Source organism: Hirundo rustica (assembly GCF_015227805.2).
Source record: "Hirundo rustica isolate bHirRus1 chromosome 1 unlocalized genomic scaffold, bHirRus1.pri.v3 SUPER_1_unloc_1, whole genome shotgun sequence".
NCBI classification, from domain to species: Eukaryota; Metazoa; Chordata; class Aves; order Passeriformes; family Hirundinidae; genus Hirundo; species Hirundo rustica.
Genome location: NW_026690164.1, coordinates 75550 through 89309, shown reverse-complemented (window position 1 = coordinate 89309; position 13760 = coordinate 75550). Strand labels below are relative to the sequence as shown.

The following is a 13760-nucleotide window of genomic DNA, read 5'->3' as shown; positions in this document are numbered from 1 at the left end:
TTCTTGGATATCACTCTAAATTCTTGGAGGTTAACCCTAAAGTCTTGGATACTGGCCAAAATTCCTGGATATTAACCCTAAGTTCTTGGATATCATCCTAAATTCTTGGAGATTAACCCTAAAGTCTTGCATACTTGCCAAAAGTCTTGGATATTAGCCAAAATTCTTGGATATCAACCCTAAATTCTGGGATATCACCATATTGGATATCAACCCTAACTTCTTGGCTATTAACCCTAAAGTCTTGCATATTAGCCAAAAGTCTTGGATATTTAACCCTAAATTCTTGGATATTTAACCCTAAATTCTTGGATATCACCCTAAATTCTTGGCTATTAACCCCGATGCCTAGGATATTAGCCAGAATTCCTGAACATCAACCCTAAACCCTTGTAAACAATCCCCAAAGTCTCGGAATTTCACCTGCGAGATGAGCTGAGCTCACCCCGAACTCCCCCTGCGAACACAAAAACGCCGCGGGGGCAGAAAGAGGCCGGAACAAAAGAGGCGGCGGGAGGAGAAGGAGCCGAGCGCTCCAGCCGATCCCCCTGCGCTGGAAAAGCTCCTCGCAGCTCCCAGCCCGGATCCCCGGGGACGGCTGGCAACAAAGAGGCTCTTAAAAATAACCCCGTGGCAGATATTGCATAGTTGGAGCCTTCCCAAAACATCCACCACCGACCCTGCCGCCGACTGCCGAGCTCATTAATGCCTAAAAATGGGAACCCCCTGCGCCTCACGGGATCCCAGCGCTTACACCGCTTTTTCCATGGTTTGTTTTCACTTCCTGACCTGTGGGAAGCGACAGCAACGCCCCTCCAAACCTCCCCCTCCTGCCGATTCTTTTTTTGACATCTCTTTATTTTCCTTCAGTGCTGCTTCAGCATTTCTCCTCTGCGTCTGTGCTGCCGTTTCCCTCTTCCCTTCCTTCCATCCTGCTGGAGACGAGCCAAAGCTCACGGATAGGGCTGTGGAATCCCAGGGGGTGTGGGTGGGAAGGGATCTTCAAGACCCCCGGTCCCACCCTGTGACACGAGCACGGACACCTCCCGCTGTCCCAGGCTGCTCCAAGCCCCGTCCAACCTGGCCTGGAAAACTTCCAGGGATCCAGGGGCAGCCAAAGGTGCTCTGGGCACCCTGTGCCAGAATTCCCAATCCCAGTATCGTATCCATCCCTGCCCTCTGGCACTGGGAGCCATTCCCTGTGTCCTGTCCCTCCATCCCGTGTCCCCAGCCCCTCTCCAGCTCTCCTGGAGCCCCTCCAGGCCCTGCCAGGGGCTCGGAGCTCTCCCTGGATCCTTCTCCTCTCCAGGGGAGCACCCCCGGCTCTCCCAGCCCGGCTCCAGAGGGGCTCCAGCCCTGGAGCAGCTCCGTGCTCTCCTCTGGGCTCTCTCCGGCAGCTCCAGGCCCCTCCTGTGCTGGAGCCCCAGGGTGTGGGGCAGCTCTGCAGGTGGGGTCTCACCTGAGCGGGGCAGAGGGGCAGGATCCCCCCTCCTCCCCTGCTGCCCACGCTGGGGGCTCAGCCCAGGGCACGGGGGGGTTTTGGGATCCCGGGGCACGTGTCCAGGACACATCCAGCCTTTCCCAGCACCTCCAGGTGCTTCTCCCCAGGGATTCCCTCCCCAACGCTGTCTGCGCTGGGCCCCCCCAGGCGCACTCGGTGCCACCTCCCCAGCCTGTCCAGGTCCCTCTGGATGCCCCATCCCTCCCTCACTGAACCCCAAGGGTGCTCTGAGTCCGACCCCACGCTGCAGGCAGCAGCAGAATTACAAGGGACGGCTCCAGGGTGGAATAAATCACAGGAACAGCTCCAGAGTTCCGTCCGTGACCCAGAGCTGAGCTCTGCCACGGCACACAGCACCCTCAGCCCTGGGAATGCCTTCGGGAGCCCAGAGCTCCCTGCACAGAGGGCATTCCCACAGGGAGCACGACGGCAGAACCGACCGGCGGGGCCGGGTGGGAGACGCAGGGAGGACGTGGAAATCACACCCGAACGCAGGAAACGCGACGGGTGGACGCGGTGGGACCAGCACGCGTGAGCAGCGAACACCTGCTGGCCACAGCCCGCCCCGTCCGGGCAGCCCGAGGGTCTGGGAACGCAAATCCACGGGGATGAACCCGACCCATCCCGGCACGGGGGGCTGCGGCTCAACCGCGGCCCCGAAAAACTTCTCACAGGAGCGGAAAACCGAGTTTCTTCTCCCTTCTGCTCCAAGTCCCCAGGGTGGGTGGGAAAAGCAGATGAGGTCATCAAAGCCGGGCTGAAAGAGCCCCGGTGTTCCCACGTGGAAAATTCTGCGCCAGCAGCAGCTGGCAAACAACAGGAGAGCTCCGAGAGGGGCTGGGCTGGGCTGGGACACTGCGAGCGCCGCTTCTCCTCACGCCCTGGCCCGGTGCTCCTGCCCCCTGAACCGCCCCTGGCACCCCTGGGGAACAGAGGATCGAAAACAGGCAAAGCAGGGAAGGGAGGTTGTTACCCTGGTTTTTCTGAGCCTTTTGATTTTCTTAAATGGAGTCAGATCTTTTTAGTTATTGTACAATATTAAGAGCAGTTTTCCACCTTTTCCCACAGATGTAACATAAACAAATCCTTTGTTTTTCATTCCCTGTCCTTTGTTTGCATATTTCTAACCTGAAAACAATTGTAACTGACAATTGGTCTGGCCAGGGAGGCTGAGGGGTGGAAACCCCAAAAAGCCAATCTTCTGCTGGACCCACAAATGTATAAAAAGTAAGAAATAAACAAAGGGGCTCTCTTCTCTCCGCTCTTTCAGCTGTGAGCTGGAATCAGAAGAACCTCTGTGAAAATCTCTTGTCTGCGTGTGATTGCTTTGTGTGTCTCGGTGACACCGGGTTATTCCCGGAGGGAGCAGGGCAGGCCCGGCTCGGCCCCGTGTGTGCAAACCAGGCGCAGTCCCCGTGTCGGCACCGCCAACGAGCACCGACGTCGGCGTCACACACTGCCGTGGGATCCTGGAACGGCGCGGATTGGAAAAGCCTCGGAGCCCAGGGAGCCCACCCTGTCCCCAGCAGTGACCTGTGCCCCCAGGTGCCACAGGGTGTTAAATCACCCCAGGGTGGGTGTTAAATCTCCATTGGGGTGGATGTTAAATCCCCATTGGGGTGGATGTTAAATCTCCATTGGGGTGGATGTTAAATCCCCACTGGGGTGGATGTTAAATCTCCATTGGGGTGGATGTTAAATCCCCACTGGGGTGGATGTTAAATCCCCACTGGGGTGGATGTTAAATCCCCACTGGGGTGGATGTTAAATCTCCATTGGGGTGGATGTTAAATCTCCACTGGGGTGGATGTTAAATCTCCATTGGGGTGGATGTTAAATCTCCCCCAAGGTGGATGTTAAATCTCCATTGGGGTGGATGTTAAATCTCCATTGGGGTGGACGTTAAATCTCCCCCAAGGTGGATGTTAAATCCCCATTGGGGTGGATGTTAAATCCCCATTGGGGTGGATGTTAAATCTCCACTGGGGTGGATGTTAAATCCCCACTGGGGTGGATGTTAAATCCCCCAGTGCCCGGGCAGCTCTTTCCAGCAGGAATTTCCCCAATATCCCGGGAGAGGAGAGGAGAGGAGAGGAGAGGAGAGGAGAGGAGAGGAGAGGAGAGGAGAGGAGAGGAGAGGAGAGGAGAGGAGAGGAGAGGAGAGGGAGAGGGAGAGGGAGAGGGAGAGGGAGAGGGAGAGGGAGAGGGAGAGGGAGAGGGAGAGGGAGAGGGAGAGGGAGAGGGAGAGGGAGAGGAGAGCGGATCCCCAGCGCTCGGCTCTTTCCTGCACGTCACGAAGCATCTGTGAATTCTCACAAACACAGCCCCTGCACTAAACTTCCTCCACTTGGCAATCAAGGAGCCTTCCTGCCACTCCGGCTCTCCTGGAACAGCTGTCCTGCCCTTGGAAAGGCCGACCCGGCCTTCCCACTGCTCCGGCTAGAAAATCCTTGCGGATGGAAAAATCCCTGCGCAGGGCGCGGAGTCGGAGACCCGAAGCGCTTGTGTGGAGGTGGCGCCGGGGGGTTTCCAGTTCTCCCAGGCCTCCAGGGAGGATGAAGCCCCTGTGCCAGATCCGGGCACGGCAGCGCTGCCACGGAAAGCTGCTGCACAAAATCAGCACGGAAATCCTCATCATTAAAAATCGCAGTTCAGCCAGAACGGACCGAAGGGATTTTCACAACATCGCTCCTAAACCTCCCCTGGCCCAGCCTGGGGCCGTTCCCTCTGCTCCTGTCCCTGTTCCCTGGGAGCACAGCCCGACCCCCCCGGCTGTCCCCTCCTGTCAGGAACTGTGCAGAGACACAGGGTCCCACTGAGCTCCTTTTCTCCAGGCTCAGCCCCTTCCCAGCTCCCTCAGGAATTCTCCAGCCCTTCCCAGCTCCCTCAGCCTCTCCTGGGGACCCCGACCTTTTCCCAGCTCCCTCAGCCTCTCCTGGTTCTCCATTCCCTTTCCCAGCTCCCTCAATATCTCCTGGTTCTCCAGACTATTCCCAGCTCCCTCAGCCTCTCCTGGTTCTCCATTCCCTTTCCCAGTCCCATTCCTGTCTCTGAACGAGCTCCAGCTCCTCGATGTCCTCCTTTTCTCGAGGGTCGGGTGTGGGGAAGGCGTTTTCCAGCGAGGGGGAGGGAGCAGGAGTGGGGAAGGGGAAGTGTGGCTGTGGAAGCCCCTGGCAGCGCCGAGGGACGCAAGGGCAGGAGCCGGCGCTGGCAGGAGCCGCTTATCAGCCAGGAGCAGCTTATCAAGATCCCGGCAGAGCCCGGGCTGGGAACTGGGGCTGGGAGGTGCAGCCGCAGGCAGGGCCCAGCGCTGGGGCCGGGTCCTCACCCGGAGATAAGGGGCAGATAAACGGCTCGGCCCTGGCCGGGCCCCTGCGGGCACCGACAGCGCCGGCGGCGCGTCCGTCTGTCCCTCTGCACTGTCCCGTCCGTCTGTCCCTCTGCACTGTCCTGTCCGTCTGTCCCTCTGCACTGTCCTGTCCGTCTGTCCCGTCCGTCTGTCCCTCTGCACTGTCCTGTCCGTCTGTCCCGTCCGTCTGTCCTGTCCGTCTGTCCCTCTGCACTGTCCTGTCCGTCTGTCCCGTCCGTCTGTCCCTCTGCACTGTCCTGTCCGTCTGTCCCGTCCGTCTGTCCTGTCCGTCTGTCCCTCTGCACTGTCCTGTCCGTCTGTCCCGTCCGTCTGTCCCTCTGCACTGTCCTGTCCGTCTGTCCCGTCCGTCTGTCCCTCTGCACTGTCCTGTCCGTCTGTCCCGTCCGTCTGTCCCTCTGCACTGTCCCGTCCGTCTGTCCCTCTGCTCTGTCCTGGGTCAGGATCCCCCCACTGCCCCGGGCCCTGGTCCTGGGGGCCCTGAGACAGGGTGACTCCAGCCCCAGTTCTGGGGTGACTCCAGCCCCATTTTGGAGTGACAGAGTGACTCCAGCCCAGCTCTGGGGTGACTCCAGCCCCAGTTCTGGGTGACAGGGTGACTCCAACCCCAGTTTTGGTGACAGGGTGACTCCAGCCCCATTTTGGGGTGACAGGGTGACTCCAGCCCAAGTTTGGGGTGACAGGGTGACTCCAGCCCCACCTCTGGGGTGACAGGGTGACTCCAACCCCGGTTAGGTGACAGGGTGACTCCAGCCCCAGTTTTGGTGACAGGGTGATTCCAGCCCCATTTTGGGGTGAGAGGGTGACTCCAGCCCAGTTTTGGGGTGACAGAGTGATTCCAGCCCTAGCTCCGGGGTGACAGGGTGGCTCCAACCCCAGTTTTGGTGACAGCGTGACTCCAGCCCAGTTTTGGGGTGACATTCCTGATGCTGCACCTGGCGTAGGAAGCTGAGCTGAAGTGACCGTCCCCTCGCTCCCCTTCTCCGGAGAGGGGGGCCGGGGCTCTCCTGCCCGGGGGGTGGGCAGTGGGGGCAGCCCCGACACCCCCTGACCCACCCGGCAAGGCCCCGCTCCTGCAGGAGCTCCGGGGTCACCTTTCTGCGGGCTGTGTCGCCGTCAGCGGGCACGGCTCGGGGACCCGGACTGGCAAAACCCTCCGGGAGCGTTCCGCGGCTGCGGGCCGGGCCCGGGGCTGCCCCGGGGCACAGCCCGGCCCTCCGCACCGGTGCTTCCCACACCGCGGCACGGCGAGCCCAGCTCCCGATGGGGCTCCATGAGCCCGAGTCCCGGCCCCGGACAGCCCGGACCGGCACCGGGAACCCCGGCTGCCTGCAGGGAGCACGCCCCGCCAGCAGCCGCTCCGGGCACGGGAGATCGGCTCCACACGCACACCTGGGCACGGGGAGATCGGTCCAGGCACACCTGGGCACGAGGAGGTCGGTCCAGGCACACCTGGGCATGGAGAACCTGGCCCAGGCACACGTGGGCACGAGGAGATCGGCCCCACACGCACACCTGGGCACGGGGAGATCGGTCCAGGCACACCTGGGCACGAGGAGATCGGTCCAGGCACACCTGGGCACGACGAGGTCAGCTCCACACACACACTGGGCATGGAGAATCTGGCCCAGGCACACCTGGGCACGAGGAGATTGGCCCCACACACACACCTGGGCATGAGGAGATCAGCTCCACACGCACACCTGGGCATGAGGAGGTCGGTCCAGGCACACCTGGGCACGAGGAGATCGGCCCCACACATACCTGGGCACGAGGAGATCGGCCCCACACATACCTGGGCACGAGGGGATCAGCTCCACACACACACCAGGCATGGAGAACCTGGCCCAGGCACAGCTGGGCACGAGGAGGTTGGCTCCACACACACCTGGGCACGAGGAGAACCGGGCCCAGGCACACCTGGGCACAAGGAGATTGGCCCCACACACACACACAGGTATGGAAAACCCAGACCAGGAACACCTGGGCATGAGGAGATCGGCTCCACACACACACTGGGCATGGTGAGCCCGGCCCAGGCATACCTGGGCACAATGAACCCGGTCCCACACCGAGGCACGGCGAGCCTGGATTTCCACAGCAGCACACGAAGCACCAAGCAAGGCGAGCTCGGCTTTACACGAAGCACTGTGCCCGGTGAGCCTGGATTTCCACACCGGCGCACGAAGCACCGAGGCACGGCGAGCTCGCCTTTCCGCACCGGCACTCCCCGGCCCGGGGCATGACAGAGCCCGGCTCTCCGGGCTCTCCGGGCTCTCCGGGCTCTCCTCGCCTCCGGGGGGATTCGCTCCCCGCACCGCCGCCGCGGCCCCGCCATGGGCGGGGGGTCCGCGCCGGGCGCCCCGCACGGCCCGGGGCCCCGCACGGCCCCATCCCCACCCCCGGCATCCGCATCGCATCTCCCGGCGCCCCCTGCCCGGCGCTCCCATCCCACCTGCTCGCGGCGCTTCTGCCAGCGGCCGCAGGGGCTCTCCTCCAGCACCTCGCTCTCCTCCTCGCTCTCCTCCTCCTTCTCCTGCGCCAGCCGCGCGTCCGGCTCGGGCACCGCCATCCCCGCCGCCAGCCGCGCTGTGCGGGCTGCGCCCGAACCCGCCGAGCTGTGCCGAGCCGAGCTGTGCCGAGCCGAGCTGTGCAGGGCTGTGCCCGAATCTACTGGGCTGAGCCCAAATCCGCCGAGCTGTGCCCGAATCCGCCGAGCTGTGCCCGAATCTGCTGGGCTGAGCCCAAATCCGCCGGGCTGTGCCCAAATCTGCCGGGCTGTGCCGGGCCGAGCTGTGCCAAATCTGCCGGGCTGAGCCCAAATCCGCCGAGCTGTGCCCGAATCCGCCGAGCTGTGCCGAGCCGAGCTGTGCCAAATCTGCCGGGCTGTGCCGAGCCGAGCCGTGCCGGGCTGTGCCGAAATCTCCTGGGCTGTGCCGAGCTCTAGTCTGACCCGATCCGCTTTGATCCCATCCGATACGACCCGAGCAGCTCTGAATCGCGTCGAGCCGAGCTGATGCGCGCCGAACCGAACCGAACCGATCCGATCCGAGCGGCAGCGATGGCAGCGGCTCCGCACCGCCTGGAGCCCCGCCGCGCTCTGCCGGCGCCGCGCGGGGCCGGCCCGGTCTCGGCCCGCCCCGCTCCGGACGTGCGGCCGCGCACGCCCCGCCCCGCCGGGAGGAGCTCCGGCACCTCCCGCACCTCCGGCACCTCCGGCACCTCCCGCATCTCCCGCACCTCCGGCACCTCCGGCACCTCCCGCATCTCCCGCACCTCCGGCACCTCCGGCACCTCCCGCATCTCCCGCACCTCCGGCACCTCCGGCGCCTCCCGCATCTCCCGCACCGCCCGCACCTCCCGCACCTCCCGCATCTCCCACACCTCCGGCACCTCCCGCATCTCCCGCACCTCCGGCACCTCCGGCACCTCCCGCACCTCCGGCACCTCCAGCACCTCCGGCACCGCCCGTACCGCCCGCACCTCCCGCATCTCCCGCACCGCCCGCACCTCCCGCAACTCCGGCACCTCCCGCACCTTCCACACCTCCGGCACCTCCCGCACTTCCCTCACCTTCCGCATCTCCCGTACCGCCGGCACCTCCCGCACCCCCGGCACCTCCCGCCCCGTGCCCGTGTCCTCCCCCAGCACCCCCCGGTTGCCCCCCGGGCCTCGTCGCGCCCCTCGTTCCCCGTTCCCGGGCCCGTCCCACCCCGGTGCTGCTGCCTTGCCCAGCGCCCCCCCTCAGCCCCACCTCGGGGGTCCCACCCCGCCTGCTCCCCGCAGCCCTCCCTGGCCGCGCCGGGGCCACCGCGGCACCTTCCCGAGTAGCCACGGCCCCGCCAGGGTGCGGGGGCTCTGCAGGACCCCCCGGCCGGGCCCCGGGCACCCCGAAAGGTCGGGACCAGCCCCCACCCAGCGCCCCACAGATGTTTTCATTCCGCTGCGAAGGCTCTGGCTCGGTAGATGTTGGGGTTTTTTTGTTGTTTGTTGTTTTTTTTTTTCTCTTTCTGGCCGTCTCCAGTTACTTTTAGCCCGACGATTCGCTGTCCCACCCCTCCTTGCGCTCTGCCCTGGCGCCTGGCGGGGTTTGGGCTCGTCCCCCGCCTCCGGCCGCCGTGGTTAACCGAGGGGACCGCGGGTGGCTCTGGGCGAGGTGACACGGGAAGCGGGCGACATCCCGGCGCAGGAGAAAGGGGGCAGGAGGCGTTTCCTGGTGCGGGCAACCACCGGGCCCTGCTGGGCCACTGCCAGGGCCCCGTGTCTGAGCCCACCTGGGCTGTGGGTGTGACCCCGAGCTGGCCCCATCACCGCCCCTGGGCCACCTCCCGCCACCCCGCTGTGCCCCGTGTCCGCGCCGGGTGCCACCACCTCCCCTGCCGGGTCACCTTGTCCCACGCGTGCCAGGAAGGGAGCTCGGCCGCTGGCTCTTATCACGGTGAGGTCTGGGAATCAGCTCAAGGACGGGGAATGAAAATGTTTTGAACCAAACACACACCGCTCGCCACACCCAGGCACCTTTCCCCTCCTGCTGCATCTCCGCGGCCCCTGCAGCAGCCCCGCCGCCGCCTCCCGGCCTCGGCTGGCTCCGGCTGCCCGTGACCGTCTCCCGTCGGTGCCTGGCTCTCCGTGGAGCCGCCTTTCATCGCCTCCAGCCCTCCCCGAGGAGGGATGAGCACTGTCGCCGATGCCGGCGGAGTCCCGGGCCGGCTCTGGCGGCGCGGGGAGCGGCGGCAGCGGTGTGCAGAAGCCTCGGTGCCGAAGCAGCGCTGGGCTGGGGGAGGCCCTGAGCTGGGGACGTGCGGGGCTGGGTGCGGGGAGAGGCTCCTCACCACCCCGCACCTCACCTGCCTTCTCCAGCTCCCTTCCCTCTTCCTGGGGAGCGCCCAGCTGTCCTGCCTGGCCCTTCCCGGCGCGTCATTCCACGGACGGAATTCCATTCCGTGGAGCTGTGGATTACACAGAGGAGGCAGATCTTTTACCGTCCCTCGGGGTGAGTGTCCGGTGCGATACACGGCGGAATTCGTCGCCACAGGGTGTTTGCCGCCGCCCAAGCAGGTTTTTAAAGGGGTTTTAAAAGCCATTAGGCAAATTTTATGGGAGAAAAATTGATTGGGGGCTGTTAACCAGAGACGCAGATGCAGCTCCTGGCTCCAGAGGCTCCGAGCTGTGCGTTGCCAGGAGCTGCAGCTGATGAAACACAGCCTGGCCCCCGCTCAAGCCCTTGCGCTTCTCCTCTCGGGATCCACCCTTGGCAAAGGGGTGCGGGGACACGGGGGGCTCTGAGCTGGGGAGCTGCTTCAGCTTTCTGCCGGAATGTTCTCTGTGGATCCCCCACGTGCTGTCACCACGTCCACGGCTGGAGATCCCCACGGCCCCGGCCTGGCCCGGCCCAGCCGCTCCTACAGGGATCCTTCATCTCCTTTGGAACACGTGAATCCCATCCAGCAGCAGCCCCTGGCTGGGCCTGCATCTCCTTGCTCAGGGCTGGTCCCTGTCACCCTGGTTTTTCGGAGTTTTTTTTTAAGCCTTTCGATAAAATGGAGTCAGACTTTTTAGCTGCTGTACAATATTAGGAGAAGTTTCTGCTTTTTCTCACAGATGTAACATAAACAAATCCTTTGTTTTTCATTCCCTGTCCTTTGTTTGCATATTTCTCACCTGAAAACAATTGTAACTGACAGTTGGTCTGGCCATTCGGCTGGGAGGTGAAAACTCCAGAAGCCAATCCACAGCCAGACCCACAAATGTATAAAAAGAAAGAAATAAACAGGCAGAGGGGCTCTGGGCTTGGCTCAGCCTTGGGCTTTCTCGGAGGAACAACTCTGCCCTGCGAAATCTCTCCTCTCCGTGTGATTGCTCTGCATATCCTGATCACAGGTCCCTTTGCAGCATTCCCGGTGTGGGAATCCTCAGCTTCCCTGGATGTTCCCAGGGCAGGGACCACCTCCTGTGTCACCCCTCTCCCGACGTCACCTCCTCCTCCTCACTGTCCCATCCATGGATTTTTTTTTTTTTTTTCCCTGAGGGACACCCATCAGCAATACCCGTCCTGCTGCCCCTCTCCAGGCAGGAATCCCACGGTTCCTCCTCCTCCGGTTGTTCCCAGACATCCAATCACCAAGGACAGGAGACACGGGCTCCGTCCTGGTGGCCTCCACACTCACTCCCGTGCTGAGTGCCACCTCCTGCCTGCCCCTGGCTGCTCCGGCCGGGAATTCCCGAGGGAGCAGAGGCCGGGCAGAGCAGGGGGGCTGTGCCTGACCCCTGCCCGTGGCTGCTGTCCCGAGGACACAGGGCCCACGGGCTGCTCCACAGCCACACCCAGAGCCCCGGGCTCTGCCTGCCTCCACACAGCCCTGCCGGAGCGTCCAGGTGTGTCCAGGTGGGCAACAGCCCCCGGCTCGTTCCAGCCACGGCGTGGCTACGGGCCCGGGGCAGTGACCCCCCGTGCTGGCGGCGCCGGGGCACCTTTGTGCCTCTCCCTCGTGAAAAGAAGGACATTGAAGGGCTGGAGCATGTCCAGGGACGGGAATGGAGCTGGGGAGGGCCTGGAGCGCCAGGAGAGGCTGAGGGAGCTGGGAAAGGGGCTCGGCCTGGAGAAAAGGGGGTTCAGGGGAGATCTTCTCATTCCCAGGAATTCCCTGGCAGGAGGGGGCAGCCGGGGGAGGGGGGGTCGGGAACAGGGACAGGACGAGGGGAAACGGCCTGGGGCTGTGCCAGGGGAGGTTCAGGTGGAATATTTGGAAAATCCCTTCCTGGAGAGGGAAGGGGGGCAGTCCCCATTCCGGGCGGGATTTAACATCGCTGTGCCTGTGGCACTTGGGGACGCGGTGGCCTTGGCAGCGCTGGGGAGCAGCTTGGCTTGCTGGGCTCCGGGGGCTTTTCCAACCCAAACAATTCCACACTCCTCATGCCCAAGGAGCTGCCTGCATTTCCCTCACCGGCCCCCACGAGGCCGTTTCCGTCGGGAATCCTCTGGTGTGGGGCAGCTGCAGGGACCTTTTGTCGCAGACCTGTCCTCTGCCAGCCCCTCTCGAGTTGTCCCTCTGCCCAGCCTCACCTCGTCCCAGCACAGTTTGCAGCCAGGAGCCCTGGGAAGCTCCAGGAGGGAATGCTGCCGGCAGAGGGGAGCTCCCCCGGCTGCGCTGCCGCCAGCCCGTCCTTCCCCAGCTCCTCCCCGGCTGCCCTGAGCACGGGAGAGGCCGGAGCTCCTGGCTGAGGATTTTGGGGACCTCAGCAGGGAGATTATGGGTCTAAAGGTTCAGGTTTTGGGTTCTGTCCAGGACTGTGGTGTGTGAGAGGCCAGGCAGGCAGGATTTGGTGCTGGGGGTGAATTCTGTCCCCCTGTCCCAGGCAGGATTTGGTGCTGGGGGTGAATTCTGTCCCCCTGTCCTGGGCAGGATTTGGTGCTGGTCCCGGTTCTGTCCCCCTATCCCGGGCAGGATTTGGTGCTGGGGTCGGTTCTGTGCCCCTGTCCCAGGCAGGATTTGGTGCTGGGCCCGGTTGGGGGAAGCTCCCAGAGCTGAGGCGAAGCTCCCAGAGCTGGGATGAGGCTCCCAGAGCTGAGGTGAACCTCCCGGGCCGGGAAAAGCTCCCTGCCTCCGCTCCCCTCTCCCTGCCTCCGCTCCCCTCTCCCTGCCTCCGTGCCCCTCTCGGCGTGTCTCTATTTTAGTACTCGGTTTGATGGATGGGCCCGGGGGATGATGTCATGTGTTGTTTCACAGCTCGCCCCATGCCGAGGCTGAAGGTTGAGGTGCCAGACCGGCTCCGTGGGTCTGGAAAACATCTCCCCGCTGCTCCGTCTGTCTGTCTGTCCGTCTGTCTGTCCGTCCGGGGGCTCCCAGGCCGGAGTGGGCGCGCACACACGATCCCTTTGTGGGGCTGAGTTTGCTCCGGGCATTAACCCGCTCTGCTCCGGGCATTAACCCGCTCTGCTCCGGGCATTAACCCGCTCTGCTCCGGGCTTTAACCCGCTCTGCTCCGGGCTTTAACCCGCTCTGCTCCGGGCTCTAACCCGCCCTGCTCCGGGCATTAACCCGCCCTGCTCCGGGCATTAACCCGCTCTGCTCCGGGCTCTAACCCGCTCTGCTCCGGGCATTAACCCGCTCTGCTCCGGGCTTTAACCCGCCCTGCTCCGGGCTTTAACCCGCCCTGCTCCGGGCTCTAACCCGCTCTGCTCCGGGCATTAACCCGCTCTGCTCCGGGCTTTAACCCGCTCTGCTCCGGGCATTAACCCGCTCTGCTCCGGGTTCTAACCCGCTCTGCTCCGGGCTTTAACCCGCCCTGCTCCGGGCTCTAACCCGCCCTGCTCCGGGCTCTAACCCGCTCTGCTCCGAGCTTTAACCCGCTCTGCTCCGGGCTCTAACCCGCTCTGCTCCGGGCTCTAACCCGCTCTGCTCCGAGCTTTAACCCGCTCTGCTCCGGGCTCTAACCCGCTCTGCTCCGGGCATTAACCCGCTCTGCTCCGGGCTCTAACCCGCTCTGCTCCGGGCATTAACCCGCTCTGCTCCGGGCTTTAACCCGCCCTGCTCCGGGCTCTAACCCGCTCTGCTCCGGGCATTAACCCGCTCTGCTCCGGGCATTAACCCGCTCTGCTCCGGGCTCTAACCCGCTCTGCTCCGGGCATTAACCCGCTCTGCTCCGGGCATTAACCCGCCCTGCTCCGGGCATTAACCCGCTCTGCTCCGGGCTCTAACCCGCTCTGCTCCGGGCATTAACCCGCTCTGCTCCGGGCATTAACCCGCTCTGCTCCGGGCTCTAACCCGCTCTGCTCCGGGCTCTAACCCGCTCTGCTCCGGGCATTAACCCGCTCTGCTCCGGGCTCTAACCCGCTCTACTCCGGGCATTAACCCGCCCTGCCCTGCAGCTCCTCACCTGCAGCATCAGCAA

General features: G+C 63.7%; 1 protein-coding gene across 1 annotated transcript in view; it reads right to left on the bottom strand.

The window, feature by feature from the left end:
* NRBP2 (nuclear receptor binding protein 2) overlaps nt 1–7968 on the bottom strand; it is a 38961-nt gene extending 30993 nt beyond the window's left edge. Inside the window, exon 1 of the mRNA XM_040091375.2 lies at nt 7324–7968. Coding sequence (XP_039947309.1) covers nt 7324–7440 — 117 coding nt within the window. The 5' untranslated portion in view covers nt 7441–7968. The remainder of the gene's footprint in view (nt 1–7323) is intronic.
* Nucleotides 7969–13760: the final 5792 nt, after the last annotated feature.